Source organism: Trachypithecus francoisi, unplaced genomic scaffold (assembly GCF_009764315.1).
Source record: "Trachypithecus francoisi isolate TF-2019V2 unplaced genomic scaffold, Tfra_2.0 Lachesis_group17, whole genome shotgun sequence".
NCBI classification, from domain to species: Eukaryota; Metazoa; Chordata; class Mammalia; order Primates; family Cercopithecidae; genus Trachypithecus; species Trachypithecus francoisi.
The window spans coordinates 97,035,934-97,059,053 of NW_022681462.1; the positions used below are offsets into that span (position 1 = coordinate 97,035,934).

Here is a 23,120-nt window from a genome sequence, read left to right on the forward strand (position 1 = left end):
GGGCACTGGCCTCCTCCCAGGGCCAATGTGCCTCTACAGACCCACTGGGCAGGAGGCATGAAAACAAGCAGCGACCTTCCTGCATCCTTGGGAAGGCTGGTGTCTACTGTGATAACAATCACCATGCTTAGGAAGTCTGTGCAACATGGTGAAATGCCAAGCATGTGAATCAGGGTTCACATCTAATGTCACCTCTTGCCTCCACCTCCTCCTGCCCACGAGGTCCTAGGCAAGCACCCAGCCTCCATGAGCTTCATCTTCCCAATCAGTAAAATGCGGAACGGAGGCCTGCTCACAGCATGGTTGTTGGGCTTCAAGGCATTCACACAGCTGGGGAGTGCTGCACATGGGGTGAATGGCAGCAATCTGGTCTTCTCCACCCCTTCTAGCAATTCATTCAAACCCTGACTCAGCACCTTTACATAGAGAGCTCTATGCTATGCGGGGATTGTATGGGGGGCGGTGCTGCAGATGGACCCTGCATATGTCCCCACCAGGAGATCCCACTTCATATCAAACAGGAAGAAAGAAAAGCCCTCCCAATGAAACACCTAGCATTCTTTGTTGAAAAGTATATCAAATTCAAGATGAAAGTAAAGGTGTTATAGAAAAAGATAACAGCCCCTTGATTTATTTTGAAGAATGCGTGACTACATAGTCAACCGGACACATCAGAGACATGCCAGCTGTGTGGATTCAGCAGCCCTGGTATGTCTCTGCCGCCTCACCTGCCTGGTGAGCTCCCATCAGGATGCTGGGGTTCGTCCCGGGAATGGGCTCGCTGGGGAAGGCAGCCGCGCTCTCCAGGGCCGGGAAGGAGGAACCAGAACAAGTACTGGTGGGGATCTGCCGGCTTCTAAACTCTAAGGGGGCAAGGTGCACGTGTGAAAACCAACTCGCTCTTCTCCAACAGTTACGAAATGAGTTCCTGGAGTGGAACGTGTCCTACAGGACAGTGAGCTATGGAGACAGTCACACAAGCTGCCACCACATCCTGGTCTTTGTTTCAGCGTGAAGCCAGGGCGAGGGTGTGACTCTCTACTTGTGGCTCAATGCCAAGGGGCAGCTCTGGTTGTCAAGAGTGGGAGCAATGGTGAATATTTAGAAGAAAGGGACGAATTATACAAAGAAGTCACCCTACAGCTACCTGTAACCATAGACGAGAGTGTTACTTGAAGATAAAGAAAACGATACCAACTTCCACCCTTATTTCCTCCTCTGGGAAAGGCCATCCCCAGCGGCCAGTGAGGTGGAGAACCTCTGAGGTGCTTGGACCCAGCAGGTGATCAAAGACGGTGAACTGGTCCCATACGGGGCAAAACCACTGCATCCTCAGGGCCTGAGAAATGACTGGCAAGTAATAGGGGTTCAGGAGGCATTTACTGAACAAAGCAAGAAAAGCAGAGAGGAAGGAAGAATGGGGTGTGAGGGAGGTGTTCCCAGAGCCGCCCAGCCTAAGGCCTCTTCCCTCTACTCCCAGGATCTGCCTGGGAGAGTCCAGAAGACAAGATGGGAACAAGCCCAGACAAGGGAGGAACACCTCACACCCCAGTCTTGCCCTCTACCCATGGCAGGCCACTGAGAATCCAGCCTCCTCCTCGCCCCACAGAGCTGACTGTGGCCATGAAAGCTACAGCTGAGACAAAGAGGGTGGGAAGGTAGCCTGCTCCCAACATTTCTGAAAGCTGCAGCCCAATCACTTCTTCAGAGACCAGCAATGTGAAGCTGATCTTTCTGGCCATAGTTCAGGATTTAGGGGCTTGTGTGGGGCATTGTTCAAGCCGAGCTGTCTTAAGTCAGGTTCTCAGCCTTGGTGCCGGTGACATTTGCAGTGGGCTTCTTTGTGCTGGGGGCCACCCTGTACGTTGCAGTATGTTCAGCCATACCCTGGTCCCTACCCCAGATGCTGGTGGCACCATCCAGTCATGACAATCAAACTTGTCTCGAGTTACGGCCAAATGTTCCCTAGGGGACGAAAGTCACCCATGGTTGAGGACCACTTGGGTGAACTACTCAATTTGGGAAGATGAGAACCAGCGCCCCAAATACTTGCCGTAGGAGGTAACGCACAGTCTGGCCCTCTGTCAACTTTTTTTTTTTTTTTTTTTTGAGATGGTGTCATGCTCTGCTGCCCAGGCTGGAGTGCAGTGGCACCATCCCAGCTCACTTAGACCTCCACCTCCCGGGTTCAGGTGATTCTCCTGCCTCAGCCTCCCGAGTAGCTGGGATTACAGGTGGGCACCACCATGCCCAGCTAACTTTTGTATTTTCAGTAGAGACGGGGTCTCACCATGTTGGCCAGGCTGGTCTTGAACTTCTGACCTCAAGTGATCTGCTCACCTAAGCCTCTCAAAGTGCTGGGATTACAGGCATAAGCCACCACGACTGGCCCTCTGTCGACTTTTAAACATCCCATCCAATTAGACTGTCACTGTCAACCAGCTTAACGTCCATAACGAAAGGGAACATTTTCCATTTCATAGGCCTGGCCTTTTGCCTGTGATGTGTGCTGCTATGCAGGGGCCTCTCCCCAGCATCACAGTGACAGGCACCACGGGCCACTTGGGGGCCCAGCACTCCCCACCTCCTTCACAGCCAACCTGCCCACCTGAGCCTTTCCAACAGATTAAAGGTCCTTTGGTGAGAGTCCCCTGTGCATTACGGACCAGGTAATACTTCAAGTGTTTCTGCTTCTTGGGTTGAGTGGTCAGTTTCAGATTTATATGATTGGAGAATTCTGTGAAGTAACAGAAGCCTTTCTTTCCACAGCCAACAAAATTCCCAGAGAAACCTGGAGAAGAAAGTAAACCATAAACATCTTTATTTTTTTATTTTTATTTTTTTTAGATGAAGTCTCATTCTTGTCATTTAGGCTGGAGTGCAATGGCACAATCTCGGTTCACTGCAACCTCCGCCTCCCAGATTCAAGTGATTCTCTTGCCTCAGCCTCCCAAATAGCTGGGATTATAGGTGCCTGCCACCATGCCTAGCTAATTTTTTTTGCAGTTTTTAGTAGAGATGGGCTTTCACCATGTTGGCCAGGCCGGTCCTTTTCAAATAAGACAGAGTTCATCCAAACTCTGAAGATCCACTTTCTGTACCACCAGCCAGAGAACTCCACAAGGCAAGCACCCCACCCTCTTAGACTAGCCCAGAGGTTAAGATGGCCTCGACTCAAATAAAAGAGGACCAAGAAGACTTAGTGATAGAGATGGGCCCAGGCAAATGTGGAAGATTTAACATGCTTGGGGGCTACTTAAACATCTATGTAGAGAGCAAACTTTGCAAGACAAGAGTCATCCCATTCCACCGTGTACACGGATCGGGGCGCCTGAAATGATGCGACAGCTCTTATTTCCGGGGGGGTGGGTTAGTTACACTCTCAAAGCAGTGTGACTAGTGAGATGGGCTACACTGGGACACCTCTTAAGAGTCCAAACTTCCATCCTGCTCTCAACTTGATCCCGTGAGTTTCTGAAAAGAAATCGGGAGAGCTCCGCAATGCCTGGCCGGCACGCTGGTGAGTGAATTCCGTGGCTTAGCAGCCAGTAGATGGAGACGCTCTGCTCGAATGTGACTATCTTGCTGCTGCTGGCCTCTGCACCAGGCCTACAACTGACTTTCTGGGAGGTGACAGAGGCTCCCATCAGCTGTGAGGCTCTAAACAAGCCTCCTACGCGGTGGCAATGACAAAAACACCTCTTGGGAGCTATTAAAATCCAGAGAAATGTGCCTGAAAAGACCTTCATACGCTGTAAAGCCTATTCAAACCATGTGCATCGGGAGTGCTGGTTAAGGTGAGAAATGTGAAGACTTGGCTTCTGCCCAGGATGACGGCTCTTATTTAAACCATCATAAGATGGCCTTGCTTCACCCACTGGTATGTCTGGTTTCTATAGGTCCAAAGGCCTTCAGCTGGGGAGATCCTGAAGCTAAGACTCATGTGTCATATTCTCCATTTGATAAGTCTACAAAGGTCACTGTGCCTTGGGCTGTGAGGGCCACCCGGCTCTGTGTGTAACTCTGCTCTAAAAGTCTCCCTAAGGTCTCTGGCTAGTGTTCAAAATAACTCCAGTTAGTGAAGGTTAAAAACATCTCCACAGATAAATGAGACATCTACATTACAGAGGCCGACTGGGCTCCCTGATCTATTTTGAGCGCATTTAGTCTTCCTCAAAAGGCATTAGAAATAAGGACAGATCTCTTGGCCTCATCATAGGACAGTTACAGGATAATTTACCTTCCACAGTCCTATTCCCTCTGTGCCAGCACAAACAGTAAGGTCCTGACATGAAACACTGTCCTCTCCATGTGCTCGCTTTCCACGGGACAGGCAGGGAACTAACACGCACAGGGAACCAGGGCCATTCTTGCCATTCATCTCAATCTACAAGTGACACAGGAGCCAGTCAACCTGGAGGGCAAGTCCTTCTTTGTGAAATCAGAGAACCAGAGAGGCCCGTTGTTCAAATCCATAGGTACAGAAAGTGTGGCATTCAACTCCAGCCTAAGGATGATGTTCTTGCCCACAGGCCTGGCATCCAAGGCTGCCCTGATGCCCCCTGGCCTTCATCTCCAGCTTTATTCCTGTCCTTCCTCTGATATGCTAATTCCCAGCTGGACTCCCCTGCCTCTCAACCCAGCCCGCTCCCACTGCCCTCCATCGACAGGCTCATCCTCTCCTCCAGGGCCCCACCTGTACACATCCAGCCCTCACTCAACATCCTGCTCCAGTGCCTACTCCCAAGAGCCTTCTGTGACCCAAAGGCTGGCTGGCACTTTCCTCCGGACTCCAGGCTCTTCCTGTAGCTCAGGGGCCTCTGAACATCCCAGTGATTGAAATTTGTGTCTTTTTCCCATCATTATCCCTCTAAGCTCGCAGCATGACTGCACATGTGAGCTGTGTGTGTGCAAGTGTACAGGTACTGACTAATGCCCAACACACGGCAGGCAGCCATTTAATATCAAGAGGGAAGAAAAGAGAGAGGAAACAGGGTAACTGTGAACAGTAGCCTGTCAGGGTTTCTGTAAGCACTCTGAAGGAATAATCTCATGTCTTTATTCATTGACCTCCAACTTAGGGACGCTTGAGCTAAACCCAGCTCAACTGCTGCCTAAGAACAAGGCCCGAAGAAACCTTCAGAGCTCCCTGGAAGGGCTTCTAAGCCTGTTGTTTAAAAGATAGATGAACAGGAAACAGAACTGCAAGACGCTAAGAGCAACTTGCCAAGGCCAGGCTGTCATCCCTCTCCAGAGACAGCTAAGCAGGTTACAGGCCTCTGTCCCATAAGAAGCACAGGCTGGGGACCATGGCTGTGCTCAGAGGCATCTCCATCTCCTCCGATGGGATGGGAGGCACAGACAATAGGGAGCCCTTTGTGATTCAGAAATGAGGGTGGACACCCTGGGTCTTGCTAGTACAGGAAACATTTAGGGACTCAGCAAGCAAACTGCTTTTCTGCTTTGGCAAAAACTTTCCGGTCAGGAGACCCAGCTGCTCTCCTGTGAGGTGTCTTGGAGAGACAGCCACAGAGGCCAACCAAGAAAACCACAGGAGAAAGAGGAAAATAATGACCTGTTCTCTTCAGAAATCTACCTTAGGACTTGGAAGTCTAGAATTTTTTTTTTTTTATATGATAGGCTTAGAAAGCATGGGATCCTGCCTGTAATCTCAAATTCCTGCCGGGTGTGGAGATCCAGAATCGAAATTCTTCCTTCAGTGTCCTCACCATGGGAAACAGTCCATCATCAACACATTCTTGTCACCACGCACAGCCACACCCTGTGATTTTCTCGTGTGTCTAGTTTAGCAGCTACAGGTAGCATTTGTTTAACAAGCACGTCCTGGGCGGATATGTGTGCTGGCCGCTGAGTAAGCCTCTCCCCTTCTGCTGAGAGGACAGTTACATCCACTCCCCCCACCCCTGCAAGGAAGTGTGTATAAGCCTGGATGTCTGAGGGGCCTGCGTTCAAATCCTAACTACAGTTAGGTGATGTGAGGCAGGTAACTAACATCTCCGAGCTTTGCTTTCCTCATCTGTCAACAAGGTGACAATAACAACTTCGTAGTGCACCTGTCATGGGTCAGGCACTGTGTCGAGCACGTTATAAATGTTCTCATTTAAACCTCATGAAGTCTGACAAAGCAATCAGCAGCAGTGTCCCAGTTCACAGATGAAAGCATCAAGGCAGAGGGAGAGACAGAAACCCATCCATGGTACAGGGTGACCCAGCCACGGTTACAGGGTAGAAAGTGCTGGAGTTAGGATCTGAACGCATCTCCTCCCAAAAACCCACCTTGTAGGAGCACTATGGGGTGAAGTACCTACGAGATGTCTAACATGTCAGGGGCACTCTGCAAGCAGCCCTCCTTTCTCTACCCTGGACTAAGCTGTATTAGGAAGGCGAGCACAGTAGGGGTCATGACACTCACATGCGGCCCTAGGCGGGGGAAATAGATAGCCCCCACCCCTCCAACAGTGTGAGATATGGAAGAAGCAGCTCCATTTCTCTGCATTTCCATGTTCCAACCATCACAGGGAAGGCTATGACTAAATGGGCCCTATGCCTCCTTCTAGGACTAAAGTGACATGATTCTTCTTGGAAGCATCCATAGGTGGCTTCCTTCAGACCCAGTGGTCTCTGAGCACTTGGCTCATAGCAGGCTGGAGATGGCCCAGATTTACTGCTGGGGCCACTCCCTCTGCAGAGGGGTCCTCCCACAAAACCTCAGGGATGCCTCTAGAAGTTCACCTGTACCTGACCTTTCTTCTAGAACCACAATCCAAGGAGATCTCGCTGATAGCCACTGCACCAGAGCTGGGAGCCACAAACATGTCCCCCACGCCTAATGCCTCCATCCAGCGCCTTCCCAGGACAGTGGATGCTCAGAAGGGCCTTCCTCTAGACCACTGTCCCTGTGCAGAGGGCCCCTAGGCCCTAGTCATCAACCCTCCATGAAAAAATGCAAATCTGATGGATACTTTTACACACAAATATGTTTAGAAAGAAAATCTGATAGGAAACAAACCAGGTGCTCTGGGCAAGACATACATTAAAAATGCATGGTTCATAATTGGGTAATGTTTTTGGTTAAAAAAAAAAATGGTCCCTGTTAGGAAGAAGGAACAGACACAATTAAATAATCCCACGATTGAGGCAGAAGTACCGGTAGCAACGAGAGCAGTTCCTCAAATTCGGGCAGCATTTTCGAGTTTATAAAGATCATCATATAAAGAGCTGAGTTATCCTCAAAACCACAGTCAGGTACCACGTACATCTTTATCCCCTTTATAGATGGCAAACCCCAAGGCAGGAAGCACTTCTCTGCCAAGATGGGACTGGCTGTTCCAGCACAGTGTGCTATGGGGAAGAATGAGGAAACAGCAGGAGTAATTTAGGAAGGCAATTCCAGGAAGACATCCTGGCAAGTGGGATTTCAATTGGGCCTGAACAGCAACTCTCTGTTCCTTCCAAATAATGAGCCTTGAAAGCCCATGAGCTCAGACAAGCACACACTACACCTAGAAACTAATGACTACCCTCCCCGTGCCTGAAAATAAACAGTTACTTGGGACAAAAATAAGATCATCTTTGGCTCACTGTGCCATATTAATTGAAAAAAGAAAAAACAGAATCTGGGAAACATTATTTTAAATCCCCACCTGGATGGAGAAAGGAAAAGACCATGGGCAAAGTAAAACAAGGTTTTATATATATATGTGTGTGTGTGTGTGTGTGTGTATATATATATATATGCATGCCCAGAGCCCCTGCCTTAGTATTTTGGCCAAATCCCAGCTCAAGTGTAGAAATGGCCTCCTTGTGTTGGGGAAGCCTAAGGAGCCGTACCAGGATTCCAGGTGAGACAGGAAGTGGGGCAGGGGTCCCAGGTGTTCCTGGGGAATATGAAGCACTCAGGGGTGGTCAACAGTATGATGTTGTGAGGTTTGAAACATAAAACTCTCAGGCCATCGTACTCCTCTAGAATCCTGAAGTTCATAACTAGCTCTTCTGCCTCAGTTTCTCCCTTTGCATAAAAATCAGTTGTGTATCTGACTTCTAAGGGATCTTCTTAAAACACAAATTAAAACACAGTCATCTAAATTTAACATCTAACACTCTAAATATCCTTAAAAATATCAATTATAAGGGTAAAACTAGGGAGGAAGGACCTACACATTAAGAAAAATTTGAGACACAGCAACCAAATGCTTTAGAAGACCCCTGTCTGGATCTTGATATAAATGCACCAATTGCTTTAAAAAAACTGCAAGATACAATTTGAACACACTGAATATTTGTTAATATTAAATAACTGTTAAATCTTTTAGATATGATAATGGTATTGCAGTTCTAATGAAAAGCTGTTTTTTTGTTTTGTTTTGTTTTGTTTTTAAATGGAGTTTCACTCTTGTTGCCTAGACTGGAGTGCAATGGCTTGATCTGTGCAACCTCTGCCTCCTAGGTTCAAGTGATTTTCCTGTCTCAGCCTCCCGAGTAGCTGGGATTACAGGTGCCTGCCATCACGCCCGACTAATTTGTGTATTTTTAGTAGAGACGGGGTTTCACCATGTTGGCCAGGCTGGTCTCGAACTCCTGGCCTCAGATGATCCACCCCCTCGGCCTCCCAAAGTCCTGGGATTACAGGCGTGAGCCACCGCACCTGGCCCCAATATCTTTTAGAGATAATGCCATGTGGAAATATTTACAGATGAAATGATACAGTGTCTGGGATCTGTTTCAAAATAATCCCAGAAAGGGAGAAGAGGGGGACATTATCAATGAAACAAGATTGGCCATGCGTTGGTAACCGTTAAAGAAGGCTAGATCACCTCATACCATGATACTCTGTACCTCTGTAGTTTGAAAATAGCTCCTTTTCCAAGCAGAACTCAGCTGGGCACCCCACCCTGCCACGCTCTCTACCAGCCTCCGCTCCAGCCACAGAGCACTCCAGCCACTTCTCCAGTGTGCCATGCTGTCATGCACAGGGAGTTCCCTCTGCTGAGATGCCCTTCATCCTCCAGGACCTGGGCATCAGGGCCAGACCGTCGGGGTTCAAACAGCGGGGTGGCCCTGAGCAAGTCAGTTAGCCTCTCTGTGCTTTCATGTCTATATATAACTCTAGATAATAACAGACCTACCATATTGGCTATTTTAACTTATTTCATGCAGTTTCTGGCACATGATAAATGCTCAAAAAGTGCCAACTGCTATTAGTGTTTGGTTTCTGTTGCTGTTATTCTCCAATTGGCAAAATTCTACTCATTTTTCAGGGCCCAACTCAGATACCACATCCTCCCATTCCCATCCTCACTGAACACCTCCGATTCCCGGAGCACCTTACCCTTTCTGCTAGATCATGTCGCACAAGGATGTATTTTAAGATTTATTGACAGAGTCATTTGTTGTGGATTTCTAGGCTGATTCTTGGTGTGCCTGCATCCCCCCACCCTGCCCCCAGACATAACTGAAGGTCCAGGCTTTCGTTTCAGGTTATATACTCAGTAAATGCATGCTGAATTCTTTGCCTGCTGAATGAACAAAGGACTCGTTTACTCCCATCTAAGAAAAAACAATCTAGCGGGATATGTTTTCCTTTTTTATGTCTGAGCTGTCAACTCATTTAGATAAATTACCGGGCAATAAACTGAAGCACACACCTAGATTTTAATCTTTCAGCTTTTTCAGATAAAATACCTGAGTTGATTAAAAGTCACTAAAACAAGTCTCCTAATACTGCTGCTTCCTCCAAGGTATTCCCCAGCCTGTATTTTATAGATCACTAAAAACACTGAGCCCTGCCGCTGCAGGGCTGGAGGGCGCCACCTTGTCCTGTGTAGCCATCAGGCTTAATTGCAGGAAACCTAAACAGTGTTAAGTATGCAAGCTGAGAGCATAAAGTTATTTTATTAAAAGAAGAAAGCGATGGTTATTACCAACCAGGCCTTGTCACCCATTTCAGATGGCTTTTGGCAAGCAATTAACAAAGCTCCTACTTCCTCTTCTCGATGAGCTGGCTCTGTTACTGGGCTGGTGGTGAAGGAACTGAAAGATCCTCGTCTCTGCAGGCCAAGAAGGCAGAGCCTCCTTGATTTACTACCCTGGCAATTCCTTTACATTCACAAAGTGGTGGAATCCAGATGAATCCCCGGCCGCTGCCAGATCAAACGCTAAGGCGGTCACCAGGCATGGCCTCCCGGACTCACTTTCATCCTGAGCGACTATCGTAAGCGTTCAGTCTGTCATTGAATTATTCCATCAGCTTCTTTGCTAGAGTGGGTTTTCTGGGATGATTCTGTTTTAGAGAACTAGTTACAGTGAGTCCATGAGCCTGCCTCAAGAGAGTTGGCCAAAATGTCTTCTCTCCTTCGTCACTGTCTAGTGGTGGGGTCCCTCCAGCGAGCATTCACCTGCCTTGTGTCGGAGTTCACACACGTGTGTGTCCCCAGTGCCTTTGTGGCAGGAGCCACCTCATTTCTTCACCCTTCTCCATCTTCATCCTTTGCACAGCTCCTCAGACATGAAGTGTGCTCAATAACTACCCATGGAGTGAGTTTATCCTCCCAGCTTTTGGGGCCGTATCAAGTGCAAAACTGGAGGCTTCAAAACTTTTCATTACCCATGGAAAATATGTAAGAAATTGTAGGGGTTTTCAATCTAGAAGTTTTTCCCATAAATTCTTATAATCAAACTTGCTCTGCATGAAGACCGTTCCTGAGGCTACACCTGAAGTGGATCATTACCAATCCTGCCTCCTGCCCAGATTTCCTCCAAAGAAGATGCCAGGCCAGATAGAGGGGGCTGGAGCCACAGTCACAGGATGAGAACAGCCAAAGGGCCAGGGCACATGTGGAAGTCGCCTCCCCGCTTCATGGATGAGGACACAGAAGCCCAGGGGGCCACACAGGGACCTGTGGGCAGATGCAGGACAGGAACCCAGATCCCTGGGCTCTCGGTCCACACCTTGGTGTCCTTAGATTTTACTCCACAATGGGGGAGCCTGCTGAGTGATGGCCTGGCACACAGTAAGAACTCAATTACATCATATGAGCAAAGGCAGCCAGGCTTGGCAAGGCCTGGCCCCAGCTCTGCACTCAGAGCCTTAGTGGGCCAGCGGTTGTTGGAAAGATCAAAGGCTAGTGGTGCCCAGGGCTGGAAGGGAAAGCGGCAGCTCCCCCATCTTGACCCCATCTTGACCTTGACTGTGGGATGGTACCAGCTAGAATCTGGAGCCAGGAAGACTTGAGTTTGAATCCTGGCTCTGTCTCCTTTACTCATGCGACCTTGGGCAAGTTAACAGATACAAGCCCACCTATAAAACTGGGATAATAAAGACCACCTCTTGGCTGGGCATGGTGGCTCATGCTTGTAATCCCAGCACTTTGGGAGGCCAAGGTGGGCAGATCACTTGAGGCCAGGAGTTCGAGACCAGCCTGGACAACATGATGAAACCACATCTCTACTAAAAATACAAAAATTAGCCAGGTGTGGTGGCGCACTCCTGTAATCCCAGCTATTTGGGTGGCTGAGGCATGAGAATCGCTGGAATCCAGGAGGTGGGGGTCGCAGTGAACTGAGATAGTGCCAGTGCACTCCAGCCTGGGCGACAGAGAGAGATTCCATCTCAAAATAAATAAATAAACAAATAAGCAAACAAGCAAACAGACCATGTCTCGAGAGATCAGTGATAAACCAAAGGGGAAAACAGATACAGGGTGCCTGGCAGTCCTTTAGGACAAAACATTCTGGAGGCAGCAACACACTCAACCTCATTCTCCTCTGCCACTGTAGGCTGTTTCTGAGACTGCCTAGGACAGGGTTTGTCACCCATTCCTGACACAAGCGGGCACTTAGGGAGGTCTGAAGAATAAATGTATGGAAAATGAATGCTAAATGGTGAGCTTTCTGCAGGGATGCAGTCATACTGTAAATGCATCTCATTTGCATTCCATTCCACAAAGAACTCTTCTACCAAAAAACATAAACAGGGCTGCATGCTGCACCTGGGGTCCCAAAGGTGGTCCCTCTGTTGCCACCACCCCCCGCTGTGACCTCCCTTGACCTTGCTCTACCCAGTGCAGAAAGAGCCACAGAGGAGGACAAAGCAGAACTTACCAAGAAGAGCATTGTGGCCATTGTCATCCGGCAAGAACCTCTTGTCAACGGCGCACACCAGGAGATGGTCCGGTAGGCTGGGGGACTTGGCCCCCACAAGGAGAAAGCCCGCAGGGACGTCAATGGGCTCGTTGGAAATGGAGACGAGGCGCAGGTCCTTCCCAGCCTGGCAGAACCCTAGGAGGGGCGGACAGGGCTCACACGCTGCCCAGGGCTTCCCAGAAGCGGGGTCACAGGGGCAAAGGGAGGAAACGCTCTGGGTCTGCTCAGGAGAAACCCTTATCTCTGGGGGTGCTTGACCTCAAAATTAATCCTGAGAGATAAAACTATAATCTTAGTTGGCTGGACATGGTAGCTCACGCCTGTAATCCCAGCACTTTGGGAAGCCAAGGCAGGAGGATCACTTGAGGTCAGGAGTTCAAGACCAGCCTGGCCAATGTGGTGAAACCCCATCTACTAAAAATACAAAAATTAGCCAGGTGTGGTGGCATGCACCTGCAATCCCAGCTACTCGTGAGGCTGAGGCAGGAGAATCATTTGAACCCGGGAGGCGGAGGTTGCAGTGAACCAAGATTGTGCCCCTGCACTCCAGCCTAAGCGACAAAGTGAGACTCCATCTCAAAAAAAAAAAAAAAAAAAAATATATATATATATATATATATAAAATCATAGTTATCCACGACACAGATCACACATTATTTGTCTATTGGTGCCACCATGTAATGCACATTAATGTGCAAATGAAGCTCAACAGGAAGAAATTTTAAACACATGATGGCAAATGGAAACATACAAGATAAATCCATAAGAAACTGAGGGTCCTCTGATGTTTCTTACATGCTGCATTTTTGGGGGCTGAGAAAGAGGCCATCATGCAAAATGAAGGCTGAGAATCTGATAGCATCGGTTTCCTCTAGGGGGCGGTGGGGAGGACTCGTGGCCAGGACACAGGCACAGAGCAGGCCGAGAGCATGGAGATTCTCATTCCATGCCCTTCGGAACCTTTTGCGTTTTAGAGTTTGTAAATTTTCTATTCAAATAATACATCTCTACAAATATTTGGGGGAAAAGGTAAAAGAGAGAGCCAGCTGAGATTAATTTGGATAAGACTTTTCCAGGGCACACCCAGCTCCATCTCCTGTGTTCCCTGTAGCTTTAGCTCCCAACTGAGACCTCTCTGGGAGCCCCGATGAGCCAAGGCCTTCCCGGCAGAGCGCTATAGGACGTCATGAAGACTTTCCTCCTACGTGTAGGGCTTCCTCACCGAGCATTTGCTCCATGGTTTCCCATGTGCCGCTGGGCGGGGGCAGGAGAAAGCAACACCTGTAGGGGAGACGCTGGCAGGCGTGGGGCCAGGACCACCACATGCCAGGCACTGGTGAGGCAGGCTCTGCAAAGCTCTCATCTCATCACCTGCAGCAAAGTGTGCTGTTCCCATTTTGAAGATAGGGAAACTGAGGCTCAGAGAGGTTGGGTGATTTGCTGCAAGCTACAGAGAGGTGGACCAGGAAGGGAGACCAAGGTGACTCCTAGGTTTGGGGCACGATATAGTCTGGCTGTGCCCCCACCCCCATTTCATCTTAAACTCTAACTCCCACAATTCCCACATACTGTGGGAGGGATCCGGTGGGAGGTAATCGAATCATGGGGGTGGGCTTTTCCCATGCTATTCTCGTGATAGTGAAGAGTTTCCCCACACAAGCTCTCTTGTCTTGTCTGCTGCCATGTGATGTGCCGTTCACCTTCCACCATGATTGTGAGGCCTCCCCAGTCACGTGGAACTGTAGGTCTAAGAAACCACTTTCTTTTGAAAATTGCCCAATCTTGGGTATGTCTTTATCAGCAGTGTGAAAATGAACTAATAGAGGGCAGTTCCTTGCATTGGCTTGGGGAAGGGAGGTCAATTCCCTGAGGTCAACGTCAATTCCCAGAGGTCCCCTAACTCTCTGACCTAGGTCCCTCCCAGCCTGGTGTGCTCCATGCCTTCTGAAGAGCTGGAGGGATGTAGGCCATGAGTAGTCACAGTGTTTACTGTATTTATTTGGAAATTATGTGAAAATATAATGACCATTGGAGAGTTTACCTCTTAATTTTCTTTTTTAAGAGATAGGATCTTGCTATGTTGCCCAGGCTGGCCTCGAAGTCTGGGCTCAAGCAATCCTCCTGCCTCAGCTTCCCTGTAGCTGGGACTTGACTACTTGCGCCATCATGCCTGGCTGAAGAGTTCACCTCTTACCATTTAATTCAGTGACCTTTTAAATACTTAGACACTAGAAGTCCTACCTCACTAAGAGCCACCATATTGCCTTCCCCTTGCCTGGAAGAGCAGCCCAGAAAGGGCTGAGTCCCTCCCCTCCCAGTCATCATGCTCAGGGTCAAGTTCAGACCCCAAGGCAGAACACATGGGGCCTTCACACCAAGTCTCATCACTCTTCCAAGCCTGGCTCTGCCACACCTCAGGCCCCTACGTAAATAATCTGTTAGCAGTTCCCCCAAATGAGCTGTAATTTCACCCGACTAAGCCTTTGCATATGCTGTTCCCTCTGTCTGGAACTTCCCAGCTTCCTCCAAGCCCTCCACAGTCTCCTGGCTGACTCGTACTAATCCTCCAAAACCCAAAGGGCCACCTCCTCCAGGAAGCCTTCCCAAAACTCTCTACCTGCGTTAGAGCCCCTCCTCTGCTCCATGCACCCCTGCTTGCTCCCAACTGCGTGCAAAGTGTGTCCACTTCCCTGTATAGCTCCCATCAAACAGGGATCTCTCATCCCATTTATCTCCATATATCCAGAGCAAAGAGTTCAATAATTACTTCAATTACTGCTTAATTTAATAATAATCAGTTAGTTATCTTAAATAACTAAGGACTGAGCACAATGCCTGGACATTGTAGGCATTCAAAAAATATTTGTATGGGGTACCACAGTGTCATATGTAAGCCCTTTTACAAATAAGGAAGTGGAGGCTCAGAGAGATGCAGTGATTGGAACACAGCTATTCAACTATCTGCTAAGCAGCCTGGCCTGCATGTTCCAGTTGTGTCTGATGCTCAAAGTGATGTTCTCGCCGCTAACTGGCCTCCCCACTTGACTGGCATGGTGTCAGGACAGATGAACTCACTAGCAAAGAGGTTGTGTGGCGCATGGGTGTCAGAGTCAGGGGTCTGCCCCACGCCTCTCTGAGTGCACAGTACAAGCTCTCAGCACAGGGCTAGGCTGCCACCCGCCCAGCATCTCCAGGCCTCTGTTCCTCAACAGTGAAATTGTACCATTACTGACTGAACAGGGTTCCTGAGATTATGTGTATCTGCCTGTTCAACACTGACATACTGATGGGTATGAAAGATTATTCCAGCCAAGCACGGTGGCTTACGCCTGTAATCCCAGCACTTTGAGAAGCTGAGGCAGTTGGATCTCCTGAGGTCAGGAGTTTGAGACCAGCCTGGTCAACATGGTGAAACCCCATCTCTACTAAAAATATAAAAATTAGCCAGGCATGGTGGCGTGTGCCTATAATCCCAGCTACTCGGGAGGCTGAGGCAGGAGAATTGCTTGAAGCCAGGAGGCGGAGGTTGCAGTGATCTGAGATTGCACCACTGCATTCCAGCCTGGGCAACAGAGTAAGATTCTGTCAAAGACGAAAGAAAAGAAAAGAAAAGAAAAAAGAAAAGACAGACAGAAAGAGAGAGAGAGATTGATTATTCCTCCTAATCACTTCTGAGTTTAATATGCTGTGCAAACAGGCCTGAGTAGGGAAAATGTACTCTAGGTTCCAAGCAACCAACACAGAAAAATGAATATCTGGCTCCCAAGCCACTGGTAAAGTTGAGGCTGCCAAAGAGCAGCACAGAGGCCTGCCTTAGCATCCAGCATGGTGTCTCTGGAGCTCCTGCTTCAGGAGGGCAGGCCGGGCCAGCACCTGCTGGGGGCCCACAGGCATGGCTCACACCTCAGGGAAAGCAAAGAGGAAGACCAAAGAGGACCCCTGCAGCACAGTCACAGGCTCGGTTACCAGCCTGGCCATTGCCTCCAGGCAGCATAGCAGGCACTGCCTGGCCAGGGGCTGGCAGAGGCTCACCATCTGTGGTGCAGCATCCTTCAGGCGGCGGGTGCAGCTGGAAAGGGTTTGGGGGGCTGTTTGTTTCCAGCCCTCCTTCTCCCTCTTCTTCCTCTTCCTCATTGTCCACTCGGCTACCACCTAGATGGGGGAAGAAGAGTGATGAGCAAGGCAGCTGCTGTCTGGCCTCAGAGCTTCCCCCGGGGCCTTTCCTCTGCCTGGATTCTCAGGCTTAACAAGCCCAGGACCTACAGGACTAATCCAGAATGGGTTCCACCCATCCTTAACAAGCACTCAGCAAGTCTAGCTAGCTCGGAATTAACTTGTCCTTACAAACACTCTGTCAGTCGGGTTTTATCAACCTTCTTTACTAGAGGGAAAAGCTGAGGCTTGCTCAGGTTGGGTGACTCGCCCAAGGTCACACTGCACACAGACCTGGACCTCATGACTCCAAATTCAGGTTCACTTCTCTTCCATCTGCCACAGCTGCACATACACCAGACGTTTAATATGTGAAGAACTGGCTGACAAGGACTGAGCACAATGCCTGGACATAGTGGCATGCCAAAGATATTTGTGTAGAGGGTACCACAGTGTCATATGAAGACCATTTTACAAAAAAGGAAACGGAGGCTCAGAGAGATCCAGCAACTGGCCCACGGCTACTCCACTATGTGCTAAGCAGCCTGGCCTGCATATTTCCAGCCATGTGTGATGCCAACGCTGATGCTCTCGCCCCAACCTGCACTGCTTCATTTGGGAGACAAAATATAGGTAGCATGAACAGCTTCACACAATAAAAGAGAGCTGTCAAATTGCACATTGTCTATGGCCATACCACCCCGAACGCACCTGATCTTGTCTGATCTCAGAAGCTAAGCAGGGTTGGACCTAGTTAGTACTTGCATGGGAGACTGCCTGGGAATACTGGATGCTGTAGGCCAGGCGCGCTGGCTCAAGCCTGTAATCCCGGCACTTTGGGAGGCCGAGGCAGATGGATCACCTCAGGTCAGGAGTTCGAAACCAGCCTGGCCAACATGATGAAACCTTGTCTCTACTGAAAATACAAAAAATTAGTTGGACGTGGTGGTGCGTGCCTGTAATCCCAGACTCAGGAGGCTGAGGCAGGAGAATCACTTGAACCCAGGAGGCGGAGGTTGCAGTGAGCCGAGATCACGCCACTGCACTCCAGCCTGGGCAACAAGACCAAAAACTCCATCTCAAAAAAAAAAAAAATTATCCCCAAGGGAAGAACACAGGTAAACATTACTAGACACACAAACACACACACATACAAATAGCCATTCTAGAACAGGGTCAGGTATGGTAAGGATGTAGGAAGCTTTTTTTAAACTGATAAGAACAGATACTACACTTGTTCTTAACCAAAAGGCTGAGAAGTGATGTAGGAAGCTTTTTTTAAGGGAAATAATATTTCAGAAGGAATGGTCACTGTTGAACAGGTCAGGACAGCCTAGAGGTGGCCATGGAAATCCCACCACTCCCCAAGCCTGCGCTCTGTCACTACAGGGAAATGAACTTCTCAGCTCCAGCAGGCAGGGTCTCTGCCCTCACTCATCCCTGTATTCTAGACACCCCACAAGGAAGCTAAGTATGACTGTGTTGGGCAGCCCAGTGGCTCTGGGTACACAGAATCGTACCTTATTCACTAAGTACTGCTGGAGAAGGCAGGATCTCAGGCTGTTGAAGTTTAGTCCTACCAACTTCTTGTAAGTTAGACATTTGGGGTAAAAATCTTTCTCAACTTCTCTATCTTTAAATGTCATTTAATAAATAGCATACAGAGTTCTTCAGGGAACAGGGTCATTATGAACATCCTTAACACACTGGGCTAGGATACAGGCACTCTTTGCTTCTTATTTCTTTCTTTCTTTTTTTTTTTTGAGACGGAGTTCTGTTCTTGTCGCCCATGCTGGAGTGGAATGGTGCGATCTCAGCTCACTGTAACCTCCGCCTCCCGGGTTCAAGTAATTCTCCTGCCTCAGCCTCCCAAGTAGCTGGAATTACAGGCACCTACCACTACGCCCAACGAATTTTTGTATTTTTAGTAGAGATGTGTTTCACCATGTTGGTCAGGCTGGGCTTGAACTCCTGACCTCAGGTGATCCACCCGCCTCGGCCTCTCAAAGTGCTGGGATTATAGGCACGAGCCACCGCACCTGGCCCACTTCTTATTTCTTTGTCTTCTCCTCCAGTATTGGTTTATTTGCTGTCATGTCTCAAACCCTCACTTAACTTGGCTCTAACACCATCGATCCATCCAGAGGGCTAAGCGACCTGGGTTAATGATGAAATCATGTGTAGTAGAAAGAGACTGGACTGGAAATCAGGGAACTCAGGTTTCTGTACTAGCCTGGGCCACTGCCTATGTGGACGCAGGAAAGTTACTTAACCTCTCTGTGCCTCTGATCCTGCATCTTTAAAATGAGGTGGTTAATCCAGACAAACCTTAAGGTCACCTGGAGTTGTGACGGTCTATGTGGAAAAACATGGCCCTCAGAGCTGCACGGGATGTTCCAGATGTGATTTAAACAGTAGAGCATACTGGAAACATAGCCTCACAATGGCTACCATTTCAAACGGGCTTGTGGGACAAGAGGCAGAAGAAGCTGAACATTTCCAGCAGGTGGGAACCATGACTTTGGGAAGGTCACAGCAGGAAGTGACTCAATAATTCCTGATCTCTCGGTCTTCCTGGGCTTAGAGGACACAGAGGAGGTAGGAAGGCTGTGAAGAGATTACCCAGAGGTGGGGTGGGGAAGGAGGTACATTCTTGAGCCTGCTTCGGATGCTTTCTTCCTGGCATTAAAAATAGCAGGCATGGTTTTAGCAGAAGGTATAAAGAGTCATGCCCAGACCCCAGGCTCCAGCAATGCAGTACAGGTCTCCATATCAGGGACACAGAAGACTCTGTCTGCAAAATCGACTCTGGTCTCTAAGCCAGTACTACAGAGGCTCAGAGGGGATGGCACAGACACCAGCTATCAGTGAAATAAGGGAGACACAATCCCAGGAAAACTAAAACCAGCAGCCCCCAAGGCCCGCACCATCGCAGTAAAGGGCACACCCGGGAATGCCTGCATGTGATTCTGCTAAGCTGCTAAGAGCAGGAATTCAGACTCTCAGAAGGCATGAAAGAAGAGGGTCGTAAGCCTCAAAAGGTCAAAGAAAGAGCTCAAAATCCAGTCAGTAAGAAAGCAGGATTAAAGGTCAAAGGTCTACGTCAGATATTCCAGGGGCTGTGATGGGAAGATCCACTAGCAACAAGCTTGAGGGGACATTCCTGCCCGGGAGCAGACTAAACCAGACATGTTTACCCAGGTCTCCTGGCAGGATGAGAGCTCTAAAATGGCGTTAGACAAAACCAACTGGATTGGGAGCTCAGAATCCTAATAACAAAACACAGGAACTCAGGGGCCCTGGAGCACCACTTCCCTCCATTCCGTACAAGGCTACTGCTTTGAATGTCGACATACAATTGTGTTTTCTTTCCATGAGCACAAACTCTATGGCATTCTAAGTGGGTGGGACTACAGGATTTTACCTATGTTCTGTTTAATGAATAAATACCTATCCCAAAATGCTGGACAGTGTCTGTTTTGTTGATCTCTCTTCTTTAAAAAAAAATCAAGAATGTATAAAGGGTTTTTCCCCTATAGGAGGTGATAGGTTAAGAGCCCAAATTCAAAGAGCAAAGTAATAAGACTCCTGCTAAATCCCCCTCACAAATACATAAAATGTTAACAGATCAAGGGGTGTTCAGCATACCAGCACCCCGGTCATAAAAACCATCTTTAATGTCATTGTCTGAGGAAGGCCAGCAATGAGATAAGAAACCCCGACAAACAGACACAACGAGATGTGGCCTGGATAAGCCTGTCTGCGCCAGGTTTGGCTATGCAGGAAGCAGGGGCTCTAGCTGATGAGTGCTTGGTTTAGAGTAACATTTAGCAAACCAAAAGGAATCTGTCTCTTCCCACCAGCCCCCTCAGCCCCCTTGTTTTCCCGCACTAGAAAACCAAACTCTCAGAGGACTTCTCTCTTCTGTTTGTTGGACAAATGGGGAAATCTCAGGGCTTGTTCCAGTTTTCATAGCAATGTGGAGCTGGACAAGCCGACTGACAGCTGGCAGGGAACCTTCAACCACAGCACCGGAGGAATGAAGGCTTAAGCCTCAGCACTGTCCCTGCACAGTGCCACATGTTCAACAGCAGATAAGGGCACCCTGAGCTGTCGGAATGTCAGACACAGCCTCCCAGTTAAAGGTGGGCAGAAAGCAGCTATCAAGATCTTTCAACAGGAAGGAAAGCTGATTTGGAATCCTCAAAGGGCTTTCTTTTTTTTTTGAGACGGAGTCTCGCTCTGTCGCCCAGGCTGGAGTGCAGTGGCCGGATCTCAGCTCACTGCAAGCTCCGCCTCCCGGGTTTACGCCATTCTCTCGCCTCAGCCTCCCGAGTAGCTGGGACTACAGGCGCCCGCCACCTCGCCCGGCTAGTTTTTTGTATTTTTTTTAGTAGAGACGGGGTTTCACCGTGTTAGCCAGGATGGTCTCGATCTCCTGACCTCGTGATCCGCCCGTCTCGGCCTCCCAAAGTGCTGGGATTACAGGCTTGAGCCACCGCGCCCGGCCCCTCAAAGGGCTTTCTACTCCTCTCTCCCACTCTGGGCAACCCTGAGTCTACTCAATCCCTTGTCTGTCCCCTTTTTATCTCAGAGCTTGGCCAAAGCTGAGTGTGCAAGTGCTGCTCAGTCACTCAAGCTTCCAGCAAACCACCCTTCCATCCTCCCAAATCACAGAACTCAATTACTTCGGCTTGTGAAGTGAAAGCACTTTGTGGATTTTAAGGTATCATTCAAATAAACATTACCATCAGTATCACTATTACTAACACATCATTAGCCACAAAGCTCTTCAATACTATAGACGTAGAGGATGACTAGGTAATTCATATTCCACCAAAGTCTTTCAACTGGCCAAAAACAGTCCATAAAATACTCTCCAGCCATTCCTCAGCTCCCCATAAAATCAGTCACGTCTCCCATGCCAGAAAACATCGGTGCTTTTGATGTGAATGCCAGAGAATTCTTGGTTTTCCTAATGCATGGTTTTGACCACAGTCTAGTTTCTCTCAGACCCAGATCCAGTTCTTCCAGGGGTTTAGAAGGGCCATTTGCAAGGTGAATTTAGTAACAATGTTTTAAACAATGACACAAAAATGCCTCCCTGCTAGAATAAGGAACTATCAGATCTCACACAGGCTCAGTGTGGGGCCCCTTGAAGACAAGACCTCCACACCTCGTTTTTCTCTAGGTGCAATTCTCTCCAACCCAACCATCCCCTTCCACATACACACTCACGCACAGCAAGACCACCCCAGCACAAGACCTGGCTCACTGAGTGCTTTCTTCTTTAATTCTAGTTAATTAATTTTTGTTTTAAAGCATAGCCCCCTTTTCACTTCAATAGCTAAGAGAAGTCTGCGGGTAATTTCAAAGACATCAACTTACAAAAAGAACTTCCATAACAGAGCGATCTCATACTATGGATCGCTGAGGGGTTACTTCTGACACAAAAACACATGGCTATAAAAAAACAATCATTTCATTCTCTGCATAATTAAATAAACTCTAAAAAGTCATCCCCATGCCTGAAGAGAATTTAGTTCTTTATTCCTGGCATATATTAAATTTATAAGGGTTTGCTTTTGGTTTTTAAAAGTTTCTAAGAGTTCTCGTACCTACTATTACTTTGCAAAGATAATAGCCACGAATCCCAGGACAAAGAGAAAGAATATATTGCTGAGGGTCAAAATTTCTTGCTTTTCCAAGTGAAAATGTCAAACCTTCTAATAAGAGCATAAGTAACAACCGATTAAGTTGTCCTCTTCCTTTCTCCTACTGATTCAATGAATAATTTTATTTCTTGCAACTTTACGGCTGACACTTATTTACATTTTAGCCAAACTAAGAACTTGTACACAGTTTTCTTTTTCTAATAATTCTTTTCTGCTAGATTCAACGTCTTCTACATAAAGAAAACAGTTTCCAGTTCTGGTGCTAACACTAACTGTGCACAATAAAAGAAAGACACAAATAAAAGCAATGCGCATCTCCTACCTTCTAGAGCGGCAAGCTGCTGCTCAGCTTCCAGGTACAGCTGGGAAAAGATGGGCCTGGGCACCAGGTTGTTGGACCGCAGGGATGCCTCGATGGAATTGTGCAAGACCTCTTCAAAGCGTGTCGTCTTCAGCTGTCCAGCGTAAGAATTTCCCATCTTCAAGAGAATGGAGTCTTCTGTTTAAAATGGCATCTCAGATTCGGTGCAAAAGTCTGACTCCACGCAAGGCAGAAGGTGAAACAAGTGCAAGGAGGAAGGGCCATGTAGCCTCCGCTCAGCAGAGACCAAGAAAAGGCGGCTGTCCTCAGCTGCAGCTACTGCCGGGCAATTACAGGAAGTTATATAAGTAACAGCTTTCTCTAATTTAGCACTCAGCAGAGCCTGACACCTCTTAGAATATTTCACTAGAGGTGCCTCTTTGCCATCCCCAGATTTCACAGGACTCCCACTTTTCCCAGAGACGTGGTCCTGCCCCTGAGAGTTCCTAGACGAATGACGTTTCATTTTCCATGACCTGCAGACGAATGGGCCCTCCGACACTCTTGTAAGTGATGGCAACTGAGCAATCCACCACAACCATTCCCAGATTTGAGGATTAGAGGAGCCGGCCTCCCCCCACCTTCCCGAAAGATAGGCTAGCAGGTCTCCCATCATTGTCTTTGCTGGTAAAAGGCTGATTATTCTCATTCTTCCTTTAAAATGTTTTTTAATCTACTAAATGTTTCCATGATTCAAGTAATACAGAATTAAATCTGGAAAACGTGGAAATCACAGAGGAGTGGGAAAACGAGGAAAATCACTGACATTT

General features: G+C 48.2%; 1 protein-coding gene and 2 pseudogenes across 2 annotated transcripts in view; 1 reads left to right on the forward strand and 2 right to left on the reverse strand.

Moving 5' to 3' along the window:
* GREB1 (growth regulating estrogen receptor binding 1) overlaps nucleotides 1-22,644 on the reverse strand; it is an 83,320-nt gene extending 60,676 nt beyond the window's left edge. For both annotated transcript variants that reach the window (XM_033176536.1, XM_033176537.1), the window contains exons 1-5: nucleotides 22,312-22,644; nucleotides 16,195-16,314; nucleotides 12,121-12,297; nucleotides 2,609-2,791; nucleotides 729-863 (exon numbers count right to left, since the gene is read on the reverse strand). In XM_033176536.1, the coding sequence (XP_033032427.1) occupies nucleotides 729-863; nucleotides 2,609-2,791; nucleotides 12,121-12,297; nucleotides 16,195-16,314; nucleotides 22,312-22,468 (772 nt within the window). In that variant the 5' untranslated portion in view covers nucleotides 22,469-22,644. The remainder of the gene's footprint in view (nucleotides 1-728; nucleotides 864-2,608; nucleotides 2,792-12,120; nucleotides 12,298-16,194; nucleotides 16,315-22,311) is intronic.
* On the forward strand, nucleotides 16,998-17,116 carry LOC117063080 (annotated as a pseudogene).
* LOC117063192 lies at nucleotides 17,435-17,578 on the reverse strand (annotated as a pseudogene).
* Nucleotides 22,645-23,120: the final 476 nt, after the last annotated feature.